This window comes from Scyliorhinus torazame, chromosome 9 (genome assembly GCF_047496885.1).
Source record: "Scyliorhinus torazame isolate Kashiwa2021f chromosome 9, sScyTor2.1, whole genome shotgun sequence".
Taxonomy (NCBI): domain Eukaryota; kingdom Metazoa; phylum Chordata; class Chondrichthyes; order Carcharhiniformes; family Scyliorhinidae; genus Scyliorhinus; species Scyliorhinus torazame.
In genome coordinates, this window is record NC_092715.1 from 207,514,957 (window position 1) to 207,532,427 (window position 17,471).

Consider the following 17,471-nt stretch of genomic DNA (forward strand, 5'->3'; position numbering starts at 1 on the left):
CGAAGAGTAATCTTTGAGGGAAAGGACTATTTATTTTATGCGCTGGGAGAGACAGGCTCCTTTATTAAAAAACATGGGTTGGGCATGGTGTGACTGAGTTATATGGGTGTTGAGGACGGGCAGGTTGAATTGTTGAGGTTCCATGTTTATTTTTGCATTTTCCTGTTCTTGTTGGGGTTGAATTTTTAGTTGGGCGTAGGTTTGGGGTTGAGTTTTACGTGGGATTCAGTTCTGATTGTTAGAAAAATATACAGCTCCCTGTTGGAGCACAATGGTTTTAGCTTTTTGTGGTATGTAACCATTTGTCGTCACTCTAGTTCGGAGCTTCCCAGCTAGTCTAAATGCTTGCTAATGTGAGCGGTGTTGAAGGGTTGAATGCAGCTTATTATAGTAGTCTATTAGATAATAAGCTTAGAGTCCCTGTTCCTGTGTGTTAGAAGTAGATTTTAGTAGTTTGTGTTTGCCTTGCTTTTATTTGGGTGTGGTTGTATCCAAAGGCAAGGGCGAGGACTGGTTGGGGGGGGGGGGGGGGGGGGGCGGGGGGGGGGGGCCAATAGCAACCACATCGTTGCCTTTCTCGGTGGTAAGATTTTCCCTGAATCCAGTAGTGGTATCAATCCTGAGAATTTGGAAGCAGTTCAGGCAGCATTTTAAGCTCTGTTCCCTGTCCTCTCTTGCCCCACCTGCAAACCACCTTTTCCTGCCACCATGTTTAAACTCTACATTTAAGTCTGCGGGGAAAGAGAGAGAGGGGTTTGGAGACCTGGTTGTGTAGGGGAGGTTTGCCAGTTTTATGGGGCTGGCAAAGAAATTACAATTGCCTGATTCCAGTCTTTTCAGATGTGTAATTTTTTGCACAAGGCTTTTCCCTCCTTTCCCTTGGCATCATCCTCGTCCCTGTTGAAGAGGATTTCATCTTACGCAGGGTCTGATTGGGGGAACTATTTCAGGCATATATGGCCATTTCTTCTCAGCGGAGTCAGTTCCATTGAGTGAGGTGAGGGCGAAAAGAGAGGGTGAGTTAGGTCCCATTCTGGATGAATAATATGGAGTAAGGCCCTTCACAGGGTCAACTCCATGTATTCATGGGCTCGGCTAAGTCTGATCCAATTCAAGGTGGTGCACAGGGTGCATCTGACTAAAGCGAGGATGAGTGGATTTTTCTCTGGGATGAATGACTAGTGTGAGTTTTGTTCTCGGGTGCCAGCTGACCACACATATCGTCTAGTCTTGTCCGACGTTGGTAAGCTTTTGGGCCTCTTTCTTCAACACCATGTCGGAGATACTCAATGTTCATTTGGATCCATGTCCGCTTGTGGCCATTTGGGGGTATCAGACCCACCGGCGCTTCAGACGGGGATGAAGGCGGATGTCCTTGCCTTCACTCACCGATAGCCCAGAGACAAGTTCAGCGTGGGTGGAGATCTCCTATCCCACCTAGTGACTTGGCTTGATTGGGTGACCTCATGATTTTCTTATCTTTCGAGAATGTTAAGCACATCATTAGAGGGTTGGTTGAAGCTTTCTACCTAAGATAGCAGCCATTTATTACCTTTTTTAAGGAGCTGGTCACAGTCAGCTGTTAGGGGGTTTAGTTTAGTTTGGGGTTAAGTTAATATGTGCTTTTGCTTGTCAGTCTCTTGTTTATGAAAATTTTAAATAAATATATTTTAAAAATTATGCATCAAATTTAATCATTCAACAATTATCAGTAATTATATGGAGTTATGCTAGTTACGCTATAAATTTAATAATTCTCATCTCCCCAGTACTGATTTGTATTCCTGTTTCAGTTTGCTCACCAATTATCCACCTCTGCACCTAATTAATGTCTCACCTGGAGCACAGATTCTACGACCAATTATACGATTAAACTTCACCCTGTGGCCTAGAGCAGTATTTTTTCAAACTTTTTTTCCCAGGACCCCCACTTTTCGGCCTACTTTTGTGACAAACGCCACGTTTGCTTACCTTTAATGTGAAAGGAGGCAGCATGGTGGCACAGTGGCACAGCACACTGCTACCTCACGGCACCGAGCTCCCAAGTTTGATCCCAGCTCTGAGTCACAATCCGTATGGAGTTTGCTCATTCTCCCAGTGTTTGCAAGGGTCTTGTCCCCACAACTCAAAGATGTGCAGGGTAGGTGAATTGGCCACGCTAAAAAGGGACCTTAATTGGAAAAAAAGAATTGGGCACTCTATAAATTATTTTAAAAAACTTTAATGTAAAAGGGGAACCTGCTTGGTCCTCATGATCTCAGTTGAATAAGGTGCAAAGGAGAAGAGGACAATGCGCATATCAGCTGCAGGCTTCAGCCAGTTTCTTTGTGCTGTCTTCATCTTTACGAATACAAAAATCCAACCTTGCACATGTAGGTCTCATGAAGGACAAAACCATTTCTTAAGAAATCATCTTTATACTGCTTTGTTCCCGAGTTAATTTTCTTCTTTATAGGCTGTTAACCAGCAGCCTTGGAGCTGTTTGCAGAGTGAACACTAACATTGCTCTGTCCTGCCCTGGACGCTCCTGAGCAGCTCTGTCGAGTCGAACAGATTCTGTTGCGAGATCCTATCCAACAGGTAAACTGCCTACCGAGTATCTGGCCATCTCTTACTTTTAAGAAAACCGTTCATCCTCACAGGGCTGGGACGGGGGAGCGGGCGGGGACGGGGGAGCGGGCGGGGAAGCTGGCGGGGGCGGGGGAAATATGCAAGGTGGAAGGGCGGTGTGGGCAGGGAGAGGATGAGAGACCGCCGCGGAGGGGGACTGGGGCAGGGAGAGCACAACGGTGGTGCGGGACTGCAAGGCCGTGAGGTTGGGGTTGGGGGCTGGGACATAGAGTCCACGAATGGGGGAGGCAGGACATGGGGGTCGCGGGAAAGGTAATGGTGGGGGAAGCGGGCGGTGGAGGGGTAGAGGAGACAGGTAGGCCACTGGGGGTTGAGGTGGGTCAGTGAGACCGCAGGTGCTGGGGGTGGAGGGGTGAGAGGGAACAGGGAGACCACGAGGGGGGGCAGGATTCGTTGATCCACAGATCCGTAGCAGTTTTGGGGAGGAGAAAGAGAGACGGGGGCTCAAGTTGGACAAGAGGACACTAGAGTAAGAGAAAATTTTTAAACCGGTGAACAGAGGAAATTGAACTGTGAGCCAGGAAAACATAGAATGTGACGAAAATGTGTAGTGTATGCCATCATACTAAACAGTGTTGCTTTGTTAATTTAATCTGAACAGTTTTATTTCATGAAAAAGAACTGTGTTAATACACCTGAAAGCTTTTCATTTACTGTGAATTACTTGAGGTGAAGGGACTGCGTTAAGAGCCAAATATCTATAAAATCACTACAGTGGAAAAGGAAGCTATTCAGCCCATCAAGTCTGCACAAACCCTCCAAAAGAGCATCGTACCTAGGCCTACCCCCAGGTGCTGTCCCTGCAGCCCCACTCATTGATCATTGCCAATCCACCTGATGTGCACATCTTTGGACTGTGGGAGGAAACTGGAGAGCCCGGAGGAAACCCACGGACGAATGTTCAAAATCCACAGTCACCCAAGGTGGGAATTGAACCAGGGTCCCTGGCGCTGTGAGATGGCGATGCTTTTTAAAAAAAATACATTTAGAGTACCCAATTCATTTTTTCCAATTAAGGGGCAATTTAGCATGTTCAATCCACCTCCCCTGCACATCTTTGGGTTGTGGGGGGCGAAACCCACGCAAACACGGGGAGAATGTGCAAACTCCACACGGACAGTGACCCAGAGCCAGGATCGAACCTGGGACCTCGGCGCTGTGAGACTGCAGTGCTACCATTGCGGTTGGGAACGGGGGAGCGCCCAGTGAGATGGCAATGTTTACCATTGTGCCACCGTTCCGCACATTGAAACGTTAGCTCTTTTCTCTCCCTACAGATGCTGCCAGACCTGTTGAGATTTTCCAGCATTTTCTCTTTCGTTCCGCACATTGATATACGCTGTAAACAGCTGAGGTCCAAGTACTGATCCTCGTGTACCCCATTAGACATAGCCTGTCAACTTGAGAATGACCCATTTGTTTCTGCCCTCCATTTTCTGACGGTTAACCAATGCAATCATTTTGCATACACTCATATTAATGAACAACTTGCATTTTAATAGTGCTTTCTATGACCTTTGGACATCCCTAAATGCTTTAGTCAATTAAATACTTTGCAAGTATTGTCATTGTTGTAATGAAGGAAATGTTATGAGGTCGTAACGAAACGTAAATGAGATTAATTAATTTACTTTAAGTCTAGTTCTAGGCGACATAACCAAAAGGTTAGAATCAGATCTTTCAGGAATTTGGAAACGCTTCCACACACAAAAGGATGGTGGAAGATTGGAATTGGTTCTGCAAACAGTAACTGAAACCAAATCAATATCAATGCTAGATCAATTGTTGAATTTAAAACAGAGATCGAGATTTGGGATGCACTAAAGAGGGTAATAACTGCTTGGTTAAAATCTTCCAGCTTTGTGCATATGCAATTAAAGGAAGGCATGTTCAGGGGGATGGTACATGGGAGTAGGATATTCAGCCCGTTGAGCCTACTCTGCCATTCAATCATGGCTAATTATCCACTCCAATGCCTTATTCCGCACACAATCTCCATATCCCTTCATGACACTGGTATTTAAAAATCTGTAGATCTCTGCCTTAAACATACTCAATGACTCAGCTTCCATACCTTCTAACGTAGAAATTTCCAAAGACTCACAACCCTCCAATTCCAAAGACTCACAACCTTCTGGGTAAAATAAATTCTCATTCTCGCTCTTAAGTGGTTTCCTCCTTATTTTGAAATTGTCTCCTCTGGGTCTAGACTCCCCAACCAGGGGAAACATTTTACCTGCATTTACTCTTCCAGCTCTTTAAATATTTTGTAAGTTTCAATGAGATCACCTCACATTCTTCAAAACTCTACAGAACACAAGTTCAGTTCCCCAATCTCTCTTCATAGGACAAGTCCTGTGAGTCTTTGTTGCACTCCCCGCCCGCAATGGTAGCACTGCAGTCTCACAGCGCCGAGGTCCCAGGTTCAATCCCGGCTCTGGGTCACTGTCCGTGTGGAGTTTGCACATTCTCTCCGTGTTTGCGTGGGTTTCGCCCCCACAACCCAAAGATGTGCAGGGGAGGTGGATTGAACATGCTAAATTGCCCCTTAATTGGAAAAAATGAATTGGAAACTCTAAATGTACCCCATTAGTCATAGCCTGCCAACTTGAGAATAACTCATTTGTTCCTGCCCTCCGTTTTCTGACGGTTAACCAATCCTTCACCCATGCCAATATATACCTCTTTTCTCACGTGCTAACCAACTTCCTGTGAGGGACTGTGTCAAAAGCCTTCTGAAAATCCAAGTATACTATGGTCACCGATTCACCTCCATCAATTCTATTTGTCTCAATAAAACTCGAACAGGTCCACCTGTTAGAATTTCCATTCATAAATCCATGTTGACTATGTCCAATCAGATCAGTGTTATCGAAGTTTCCATTTATCAATCCTTCATTACAGATTCCAGCAATTTCCCTACTATTGATGTATGGCTCACAGGTCTCTAGTTCCCGGTTTTCACTCTCCCTTCTTAAATAGCGGGTGACATTTGCTACCTTCCAATCTGTAGGAAATGTTCAGAATCTACAGAATTTTGCAAAATTCTTACCAATGCATCAACTATCTCCACAGCTATCTCTTTGAATACTCTAGGATGTAGAATTTCAGGTCCCAGGGCTTATCAACCATCAGTCCCATTAATTTTTCCAATGCAACCTTCTTACTAATTTCCCTCAATCCCTCATTCTCTACAGTCCCTTGGATCTCTAATTCTGGGAGATTTTTTGTATTTCCCTCGGTGAAAACAGACACAAAGTAATCATTTAGCTTCTCTGCCTCTTCCCCGCTATAAATTCTCCTGACTCGGCCTGCAATGAACCCACATTTGTCTTTGTCAAACATTTCATTTTACATACCTATAGAAGATTTTGCAGCCCATTTTTCATGTTTTTTGCTAGTTTACATTCACATTTTACTCTCCCTTTATCAGTTTCTTGGTCCTTCTTTGCTGTATTGTAAAATCCTCCAAATCGTCAGCTTTACTACTATCTCTGGCAACTTAATAGGCCTTTTCTTTTAATCTTATACAATTGTTAACTTCTTTTGTTAGCTATGGTTGGCTGACTTTTCTTTTTGGGTTTCTGGGCCTTGAAGGAATGTATAATTGTTGTAAACTAAGCTATAATTCTTTAAAGGCTGTCCATTTTCTGAGTATCATCATTCAATCCACCTCAGACAATTTCCCCCTCATATCTTCAAAATTTCCTTCGTCCAAATTTAGTACCCTGGCTTCAGATTGAATTACCTAATTTTTAAACATGTAAACTTCCATCATATTATGGCCACTCATCTCTAAAAGTATTTTTACAAGATTGTTAATTAGCCCTTTTTCATTGTGTGCCCTCTTATTCTGTCAGTTGTTCTGAAAAAAAACTTTTGGTGCTAACTTATGCCGGTTGTTTTCACTTGCCAATTTAAATACTGTCGTATCCAGGAAATTAATAGTTTTCCTGTGTGTTGTGGTTTTAAGTTTAATGATGATGAGGAGATTGACGAATCATTCTAATTCTGTTGCTGGGAGAGTTCCAACTGCCTCATTTGCCAACACAAATACAGAAGGCAACGTTAGAACATGGTTGCATCATCTAATGATGTTATGAGAATGAAAATGGAGCCCCTGAAAATCAAAAAGAAAATCGCAAGAGGAGATTTCAAAACAGAAATATTTTGACCCCAGGATTAGAGGGGGAAGAGGGGAGGATCAGGGAGCACACGGTCATTTTTGGACACACATCAGAAAAGATATACTGGCCTTGGGAGTGGGTATAGTGTGGATTCCCCAAAATACCAGGGCTTAAAGCAGTGGTGGGCATACCTGCGGCCTGGAGTACTGCACCAAAAGCAACCCATCAGGGTTCCAAGGGCAGCCCCCAAAACATTTGGTTGACCGTTGCCCATGCAAAGAGTTGCCACCTTCCGCTGGTTTCCATCTGCGTAACTTTTTTTCTACCAGTATGACTGAAGTGGTACATACATAAAGCAAGGGCACGTGAATGAGGTGCGTGCTGATTGCACACAACACTGATTGTGAGAGCTGTACACTCCCTCTGCTTCCAATCAAGTGTAAATGTTTATTTTGTCTTTATCACTTGGCAGTTGGAAATGAATGAAATGAAAATCGCTTATTGTCACAAGTAGGCTTCAAATGAAGTTACTGTGAAAAGCCCCTAGTCGCCACATTCCAGCGCAGTTAGTGATGATTCTATTAATTTATGAATAATTTTAATATTTTCTTAACTTATGACATATCCAGTGTATATTAAATGTATTCAATCTTATTCAAGGATCATAGTTATGAACATAGGAATTATGGGCAGAAGTAGGCAATTCAGCCTTTCGAGCCTGCTCCGCTATTCAATTAGGTCAAGGCTGATCTCTTCCTGGTATCAAATCCACCTCTCCATCTGTTGCCCATATCACTTTAACCTGTTTTTATCAGAAATATATCTATCTCTATCTTGAAACCTTTTAATGACTCAGATTCCAACCCACTATGGGGCAACGAATTTCCCAAATTCACTACCCTCTGCAAGAAGTAGTTTGTCCTCATCTCAAGTTCTAAATCTACCGCTTCTCAACTTATATCTGTGAACTCTCGTTCGAGATTGCCCCACAAGGGGGAACATTTGGTCTACGTTTACTTTATCAATCCCATTTAGTATTTCATATACCTCGATCAGATCCGCTCCCATCCTTCTAAACTCCAGCGAGTACACTCCCAAACTGTTTAATCGCTCCTCAAACATCAACCCTTTCATCCCCGGAATCAATCTGGTGAAGCCTCCAATGCCACCACATCATTCCTCAAATAAGGAAACCGAAACTGGACACAGTACTCCAGATGTGGTCTCACCGACACCTGTACAATTGCAACAACACTTCTCTACTTTTATACTCCAGTCCTTTGACAATAAAGGCTCGCATTCCATTTGCCTTTTAATTACAAGCTGTACCTGTATACTTACTTTCTGCGATTCATGAACAAAGTCACCCAGATCACTCTGCCCAGACGCATCTTGAATCTGCTTTCCATTTAGATAATAATTTGGCTTTCTATTTTTTCGATCAAAATGGATAACTTCACTCGTATCCACATTGAACTCCATCTGCCAAATTTTGGCCTAAACTCCTAGCCTATCTATATCCGTCTGTAACATGTTTATCTCCTCTTCACGGCCTTCCCACCTATTTTAGTATCATTGGCAAATTTTGCTAAGTTACAGTCTGTCCCTGCTTGCAGATCATTTACATAAATTGTAAACAGCTGAGGTCCAAGGACTGAACCCTGCGGCACCCTGCTAGTTACAGTTCGCCAGCCAGAGAAGGACCTATTTATCCCGACCATCTGCTTCCTGTCAGTCAGCCATTCCTCAACCCAATCTAGTACTCTACCCCCAATTCCCCGAGATCTCACCCGCTGGATCAGTCTTTTTTTCTTAAACAAACAATTTTTAATGAGGTATTTTTGGCATAACAAACAATCACAGTACAAAAATAGAGTACAAAGAACAGTAATCAAAAAGCAACCGCTGACATCTGTCCCTCCAAGGCCCGCCTATTTAACCCCCTACTCTATACTACCCTAACCCCCCCCCACTGACAATTAATTCTCCACAAAGAAGTCAATGAATGGTTGCCACCTCCGGGCGAACATTGACACCGACCCTCTCAAGGCAAACTTGATCTTTTCCAGGCCGAGAAAGCTCGCCATGTCGGTTAACCAGGTCTCTGACTTCGGAGGCCTAGACTCCCTCCAAGCCAGTAATATCCGTCGCCGGGCTACCAAGGAGGAAAAGGCCAGAACATTTGCCTCTCTCTCCTCCTGCACGCCCGGGTCTTCCAACACCCCAAAGATTGCTACCCCTGGACTAATTTCCACACTTGTCTTTAATACCCTGGACATGACAGCCACGAACCCCTGCCAATATCCCCTAATTTTTGGGCATGCCCAGAACATGTGGACATGGTTCGCTGGTCCACCCGCACACCTGACACACTTGTCTTCCAACCCAAAAAATCTACTCATCCGGGCCGTTGTCATGTGCGCCCGGTGCACCACCTTAAACTGGATCAAGCTGAGCCTTGCGCATGTAGCGGTCACGTTGACCCTGCTCGGTGCCTCTGCCCAGAGGCTGTCTCTGCTGGATCAGTCTTTTATGCAGTGCCTTATCAAGTCCAGATATACCACATCCACAGGTTCCCCATTATCCACCTTGCTGTTTACGTCCTCAAAGAGCTCAAGTAAGTTTGTCAAGCATGACTTATCCCTATGCTGATGGGGCAGCATGGTGGCGCAGTGATTAGCATTGCTGCCTCACTGCGCCGAGGTCCAGGTTCGATCCTGGCTCTGGGTCACTATCCGTGTGGAGTTTGCACATTTTCCCTGTGTTTGCTTGGTTTAGCCCCCACAACCCAAAGATGTGCAGGGTAAGTGGATTGGCAACGCTAAATTGCCCCTTAATTGGAAAATATGAATTGGGTACTCTAAATTTATTTTTAAAAAACCATGCTGACAATGGTGGATTGAGCTTTGTCTTTCCAAATGTTCAGTCATCTCCTCCTTAATGATTGATTCCAGCAACTTCCCCACCACAGAGGTCAAGCTAACCGGTTTATAGTTCCCTACTTTTTTGCCTCTCTTCCTTTTTGAATGGGGCGCTACAACGCGTTTCCAATCCACCGGGACCCTTTAGAATCCAGGGAGTAAGAAATAGCATAACCAATGCATCCACCATCTCTGCTGCCATCTCCCTTAATACCCTAGGGTACAGGCCATCAGATCCTGGAGACTTATCTGCCCTTAATCCCATTAGTTTATTCAATACCGTCTCCCTGGTGATGGTTATTGCACCAAGCTCCTCTGCATTAATGTAGTTTTTGGAATTTTTAAATTATCTTCTACTGTGAAGACAGAGGCAAAATATTAGTTCAGTGCCTCCACCATCTTGGTGTTCCCCATTATTACTTCACCAGTAACGTCCTCTAACAGGTCAACATTTAATTTAGCTATTCTCTTCCTTTTTTCTACTTATAGATGCTTTTGGTATCCGTGTTTATGTTTTCTGCTACTTTCCTTTCATAGTTCACCTTAGCTCTTTTGATTTTATTTTTAGTAGCCTTTTGCTGAACCTTAAAGTTCTCCCAATCCTCCAGCTTACCATTAGCTTTTGCATTATGTTATGCCCTAGTTTTTGCCTCTATACCTTCTTCTTGGAACGTTTTTCACCCTTTTACAATTCCGCTTCCTCTCATGAATGTACTTTAATCAAGTGTTATTTAATATCTCCCTGAACATCCACCATTGTTCCTGAACTGTTCTGCCCTCAATTATCTGTCCCCATTTGACTTGGACCAACTCTTCGCTCAGGTCTGTATCATTACCTCTGTCCAACGCCAAAACTCCAATATAGCACTCTGTCTTCTCTCACTCAATCTGAATTTGAAATTCTAGCATGCCGTCATCACTCCTTCCACAAGTGAATCCTTTTTTAAATTAAATTGGAAGTGCCCAATTCTTCTTTGTTTCCAATTAAGGGGCAATTTAGCGTGGCCAATCCACCTTCCATCTTTAGGTTGTTGGGGTGAGACCCACGCAAACACAGGGAGAATGTGCAAACTCCACATGGACAGTGACCCAGGGCCGGGATCGAACTCGGGTCCTCAGCACCGTGAGGCAGCAGTGCCAACCACTATGCTAACGTGCTGCCCCCAAGGGGATCCTGAATGACAAGACTATTTATCAAATCTTCTTCATTACATAATAGTAACTCTAAAATAGCCTTCTCCCTTGTTGGCTCCATAACATATTGCTCTAAGAAACAATTTTTCATACACTCTATGAAATTTCCCTCGAGGCTACCCTTGTCAATTTGATTAATCCAGTCACTATGCATATTAAAATTATCCATGATTACCATTGTACCCTTCTCACAAGCCCTCATTATTTCTTGGTTTATACTCTGCCCCACTTTGGAAGTTTTGGTCGGGGGCCAGTAAATTACTCCTACAAAGGAGTTTGTGCCTTCTTCCACCCAGATCGATTCAACATTTTGGCCCTTAATGCCAATATCATTTCTTAATACATCCTTGATACCATCTTTAACCAATAAAGCAACTTCCCCTGTTCCATCCTGTCTATCTTTTGGGAATACGGAGTACCCTTGGACATTCAACTCCCAGTTCTGGTCCTCCTGCAACCATGTTTCAGTAATCCCCACCAAACCATACCCATTTGTCTCTATTTGTGCTGTCAGCTCATTGGTCTTATTCCGAACATTAATGAACATGCCAGAAATTCAATCTTGCAGCCCACTGAGCTGAAAGAGGGCCACTCATGCATCCCACTCACTTGCTTAGGTTGCCTATCACTGGCTTTAGGGGATAAATTATAAGAGTATAAGTTTAGAATAAGTTTGCAAAATGGGCATATAATTGGCAAATAATTTTCACCACACGAGTGTGAAATCCTTAAAAAAAGGCAATTACATATTTACTTGGGAAAGAATTTAAATGGCTAGAGAAATACAAGTGCATAAATCACTAAAGATCGAGACACATTAATATCTTAAAGAAAGCACACCAAACATTATGGTTTGTTTCCAGAGGGATAGAATTGAATCATCGATAAGCTAATGGTATCAAACCTTAGTCATATGACACTTTGAATACTGTCTATATTTCTGGTTGCCGTATTGGAAAAGGAATAACTGGAGATAGTAGAAAAACTATTACAAGGATAACACCAGAAATCTGAGGTTGCCTAGAAAGACAAGGTGAACACGCTGGTCTTCTTTTCTTGTTAAGGTTATTCAGACCCCTTTGCCTGTGCCGACTTTTTGAAAGAGTTATCCAATTGCTCCCGTTCCCTTGCCCTTTTCCTATAGCTCTACAATCTTTTCTCCTTCAAGAATTTATCCAATTCCCTGGTTTTTGTTTTATTTTTCCAATTAAGAGGCAATTTAACGTGGTCAATCCACTGACCCTGCACATCTTTGGGTTGTGGGGTTGAGACCATGCATACACGGGGAGAATGTGCAAACTCCACACGGATAGTGACCATGGGTCGAATCGAACTGCGTCACTCCATCCAATTCTCTGTTGAGTTATTATTGAATCTGCTTCCATCATTTCAAGTCACCTCTGGTTCTTTTGTCAATTATCACAAATAAACTTGGTTTACATTCTTTTAAGTGTAGAAGGTTGAGAGATGATCGAGTCAATGATAAAAGATATTAAAAAGTGTGGCGAGAGAAACTATTTCCTGATCTAGAACAAGGGGACATAATCTTAAAATTAGAACTTAGCCATTTACAAGTGAAATCAGAAACCTTTTCACACGGATATAGTGAAAATCAGGAACACACTTCTGCAAAAACTATAGATGCTAAATCAATTGACATTATCAAGACAGAAATGGAAAGCACTTTATTAGGCAAGGGTATCAAGGGATACAGATCAAAGGTAGATAAATATGGTTCAGGTACAGCTATGATCTCAGAATGGAGGACTATGCTTGGACTTATCACGTTTGTGTTTTAATTAGCTTTACACTATAGAAAAATAAAGAGAAAATCTAGCTCAAGAGCAAAAGTCTTCCGACGATTGGCATAAAAAAATATATTTTGCCTTTGGAAAATAAAATGCATTGAATAACAAATGGCATTTCTTACCAATGCTACACTATTCAAAAAGCAATCCATACCAATTAGACCATAGCAATTAATATTTACTGCTGACTTTGTTACTAAGAATAGGATAATAGCTTCCAAGTTGTTGACACTAGTGTAATTAAAGCAGCAAGATCTATCTTTGGGGAGGGGATATGATGGGAGAAAGGACAGTACAGGAACACAGCAAAGGCATATTGGCAAGATCAAATCCATCTTACCTGTCAGTACAGCTTTTGCTGAAGGATCTGCCAAGTCTTGTGCTGTCTTTCCATCGGTGTTCCGAATATTGGGATCAGCTCCATGCTGCAGAAGAACTGTACATGGAAAACAGGAACAGTAACTCATCTCAGGAACACAAACCCTGCTAACTGGTGAGGTTCTTCTAGGCATGGTGAATGAATAGTAATACATTGCATCGAACTTGCACTGCAGCAAAAGCTTACTGTAGTCAGAAAAACAAATCAAAGATTGATCAATTGGGATATGGCCTTGATAATATAAAACATTCATGGACACACTGCATTGTCCGAGTTTTCAGAGGCAGTGTATCCAGCAGTAAATGTATCTGCCAGCATTCGTAAAATATTCTGTTTTAATATGTTCAGTCATTAATTCAACCATCCAATATATATCTGTTAACCTAGGTTTATGCAATAACATGGACAGACTAAAATCCTTCCAAAGCTTACTCGTGTATGAAAACAAAATCTACAAAACATTGGAAAATATAATATCCTTACAGCCTGCAGTCATCTAGTTAAATGGTAATGGGCATAAATATTACAATAATGCAGTGAATGGGCACTTGAACACAAATCTCTGTTCCACAACACTCAATTGAGGATTTAACCTCATTCACAGTTCATGTATGCCTAATTATTATAGTCTAGGTGATAGTTTTTGGAATGGAGTTTGATTTGAAGAATATGTTCATAATTTCTATTAAATTCTGCAAACCCAAACATTACAATCCCATCAAATTGGTGAGTCGTTTTGGTAGTATATTATTTGGTTTTCCCCAACTTGCATTCTACACTATTAAAATGACAAATTTGCACAAGTTATTGTAGTTAACCAGTTATCTTAAGGCCAAATGTCACGAATAATACCCAGTACAACCCAGTTTCAATGTGTTTTTAGTCTAGAAATCTTCATCAAGGTCGCCGAGAAGTTTCATTTAGCCCAAAGAGAAAACAAACTTGGGCTTTCTTCATTTGGGCCTTGCAAAAGGAATACCTTTCCAACTATTAATACACAATACTTCCAAGTGAGAATCATACATGATTGAATCTCTGCGTTTGTAATGTATCCCTCTGCCAATGCAATCTACTACCTTAATCTTTTCTTAAATCCACACCTAAATACCAAAGTACAGATGTAGAAAATATGTCAGCCTTCAAGGTTTTTCATTATAGACAAGCTAAATAAGTTCAATATGGTCAACAGATGAGATATCAGATAGATTTCCAAACAGATGAGCACATTTTAAAATTGACTGCTGCTGAGATAGTACTAACTTCCATTGCAAAGCCACTATGAATGTCAAACTCTATTTTATCTACAGAAGTACTCAATTTCCATTTATGGTCAACGTCTAAAGTATTGTAACTTTTAAACAGTGTATGTATAACTTTACAATTGTTTTATGTCTCCTTTATAATTATGGTCCACTGCTGAATTTTATTTTGTTTTATTACACTGTCGTAGGCAACAGGCAGAACAGTTCATATACACGGTTTTACAAAAGCTATGATCGCACTTATGACCTTTCTGATGACCAGTTTTGATGAAAGGTCATATCGACCTGAAACGTTAACTCCATTTCTCTACACAGGTGCAGCCGCACCTGCTCAGTATTTCCAGAATTTTAGCTTTAATTATATGTTTGTTATGGCCTGGAAGTTTTGTTCTTCACATTTCTCACTTCAGTTGCCACCTATCCACTACACCTTTCATATTACTTTTTAAAAATTGAAGGAAGTCCAATAACAAAAATAATGTGGGCACAGTTAGAAACCTTACCACTCCAAGTTAAAATCCAACAGGTTTGTTTCGAATCACTAGCTTTCGGAGCGCAGCTCCTTCATCAGGTGAGTTACCTGATATTTGTTGTAATAAACGGGCTTAGGCTGCAGCAACCTTGCCTCTTAGATCCCTCTACAATTCAGAATGTCCAAATTACCTAACAAGCCATCTTTCATGGCTTGTGGGAGGAAACCGGAGCACCCGGAGGAAACCCACGCAGAGAGAACGTGCAAACTCCGCATAGACAGTGGCCCAAGCCTGGAATCGAAACTGGGACCCTGGGGCTGTGAAGCCATAGTGCTAACCACAATGCTACCATGCTGCCCACAAGGAGAAAGTAGGAGTGTAGGTTAATCATGAGGTGAATTGCTCCAGAAATAAAAGGAATCGGACTGTTTTCATTAGAACAGCGGCGTTGGGGGCGACCCGATAGAGGTTTACAAGATTGAGAGACATGGATAGAGTGGATAGGCAGGCATTCATTTGAGTTAAAATAACACTGTGGGTTGCCGGGGACCAGAAAGAGAACTGGATCAGCCATATAAATACCATGCTACAATAGCATGTCAGAGGCTTGAAATTCTGCAGCATGCAACTCATCCCTGGGCTACCCAAAATCTACCAACCATCTACAAGGCACAAATCAAGAATGGAATGGAAAAGTCTGCACTTGCCTGGAATATTGCAGCACTCAAGAAACTAGACACCATCCAGGACAAGACACAGAATTCTTTACTAGCACCCCATCCAACATTTTAACTGATCACTATCTCCGTCACTGGCACGCAGTGTACCATTTGAGAATGCCGGACTGCCTTGCAGCAACTTCTCAAGTAACCATGTGATCCCTACCACCGAGAAGGCCACGGGTGGGAGGGGCTCATCGAGCGGGGAGGCCCGGAGAGGGCAGGGAGGGACCCGGCAATCCGGGAACACATTGTGCTCAATGAGGGACAGCTGTACCTGATCACTCATTACATGGGATTATGTGGTTCAAGGCAGTAGCTCACCACCACCTTCTCAATGGCAATTAAGAATAGAAACAAATAGTGGCTTAGCCTGTGATGCTCAAATGCCGTGAATGAATAAAACCCTTACTCTATGGCTAATGCAATCAAGCTTTGCTTTTTTCCCTCCAAACTGGATGCATGAGAAGGCCTCTTTCATTAGCTTTTCAGTCCATTTAGCATCTATGCTGAATCAATTGCTGCTTGCCATTCATCACCTTGGCAAAGGGTTGGGGAAGGAAAGCACATTTCGAACACACAAATATTTCACTAATAGGCATTTCATCATTTACTTTAAGATTATTAATCCTGTTCGATTACCCATTGCGTTTAAGGTGCCACATTAGGTGAGATCACAGGGGATTGGGGATAGAGTACCAAATTAGATTGAGGATTGTCTGACTTGACAGAAAGCAGATGGTCGAATTAATTAGGTCCTTCTCTGGCTGGTGAACTATAACTCGGGGGTTGTCGCAGGGTTCAGCCCTCGGACATCAACTGTTTACAATCTACATAAATGATCTGCAAGTAGGGACAGAGTGCAACATAGCAAAATTTGAGGATGATCCTAAAATAGGTGGGAAAGCAGGCAGTGAAAAGGAGATAAAGATTTTAGACGATATAGATCGGCTAGGAGATTGGGCCAAAATTTGGCAGATGGAGTTTAATGTGAATAAGTGTGGGGTTATCCATTTTGGCTGAAAACATAGAAAGGTAAATATCTAAATGGAAAGCAGATTCAAAATACATTTGGGCAGTGGGATCTGGGTGTCTTTGTTCATTAATCACAGAAAGTCAGCATGCAGGTACAGCATGTAATTAGAAAGGCAAATTAGCGTTTATTGCAAAAGGACTGGAGTACAAAAGTAGAGAGTGCTATTGCAATTGTATAGGGTTTTGGTGAGACCACGGGAGTATTGTGTCCAGTTTTGGTCTCCTTATTTGAGGAAGGATGCAGTGGCATTGGACGCAGTTCAGGGGAGGCTCACCAGATTGATTCTGGGGATGAAACGTTGACGTTTGAGGAGAGATTAAACAGTTTGGGTTTAAACTTGTAAACGTTTGTAAGGATGAGGGGGTCTGATCGAGGTATATAAAATACTAAAAGGGACTGATAAAGTACATGTAGACCAAATCTAGAATGAGAAGTCACAGCTATAGGTTAAGATGCAGTAGATTTAGAACAGAGATAATGAAGAACTGCTTCTCGCAGAGGGTGATGAATTTATGGAGCTCGCTGCCCCATAGTGCGGCAGTCTGTGTCATTAAATGGTTTCAAGAAGGAGATAAATATATTTCTGCTTGAAAAACACAGGTTAAAGGGATATGGGGAAGAGGTAAGGAGGTGGATTTGAGACCAGAAAGAGATCAGCCATGATCTTAATGACTGATGGAGCAGGCTCGAGGGGCTGAACCTATGTTCCATTACCAGGTATAAAATAAATAGCTCCTTAGCTAGTTCCAGAATATAATGTTCTAAGAAAATGTCCTAAATACATTCTATGAACCTATGCTCAATGCTTCTTCTGCCTATTTAATTTGTCCGATCTGTATGAAAATTAAAATTGTCCACTATTATTTTAGTATCTTTTTTACAAGTCTACATTATTACTTGATTTCTCTGTCTTAGTGCAGG

At 42.2% G+C, this 17,471-nt stretch overlaps 1 protein-coding gene across 3 annotated transcripts in view; it reads right to left on the reverse strand.

Annotated features, from left to right (window-relative positions):
• The window catches only part of LOC140429706 (poly [ADP-ribose] polymerase tankyrase-1), a 204,039-nt gene that overhangs the window by 160,897 nt on the left and 25,671 nt on the right, over positions 1-17,471 (reverse strand). For all 3 annotated transcript variants that reach the window (XM_072517034.1, XM_072517033.1, XM_072517032.1), the window contains exon 3: positions 13,022-13,117. In XM_072517034.1, coding sequence (XP_072373135.1) covers positions 13,022-13,117 — 96 coding nt within the window. The remainder of the gene's footprint in view (positions 1-13,021; positions 13,118-17,471) is intronic.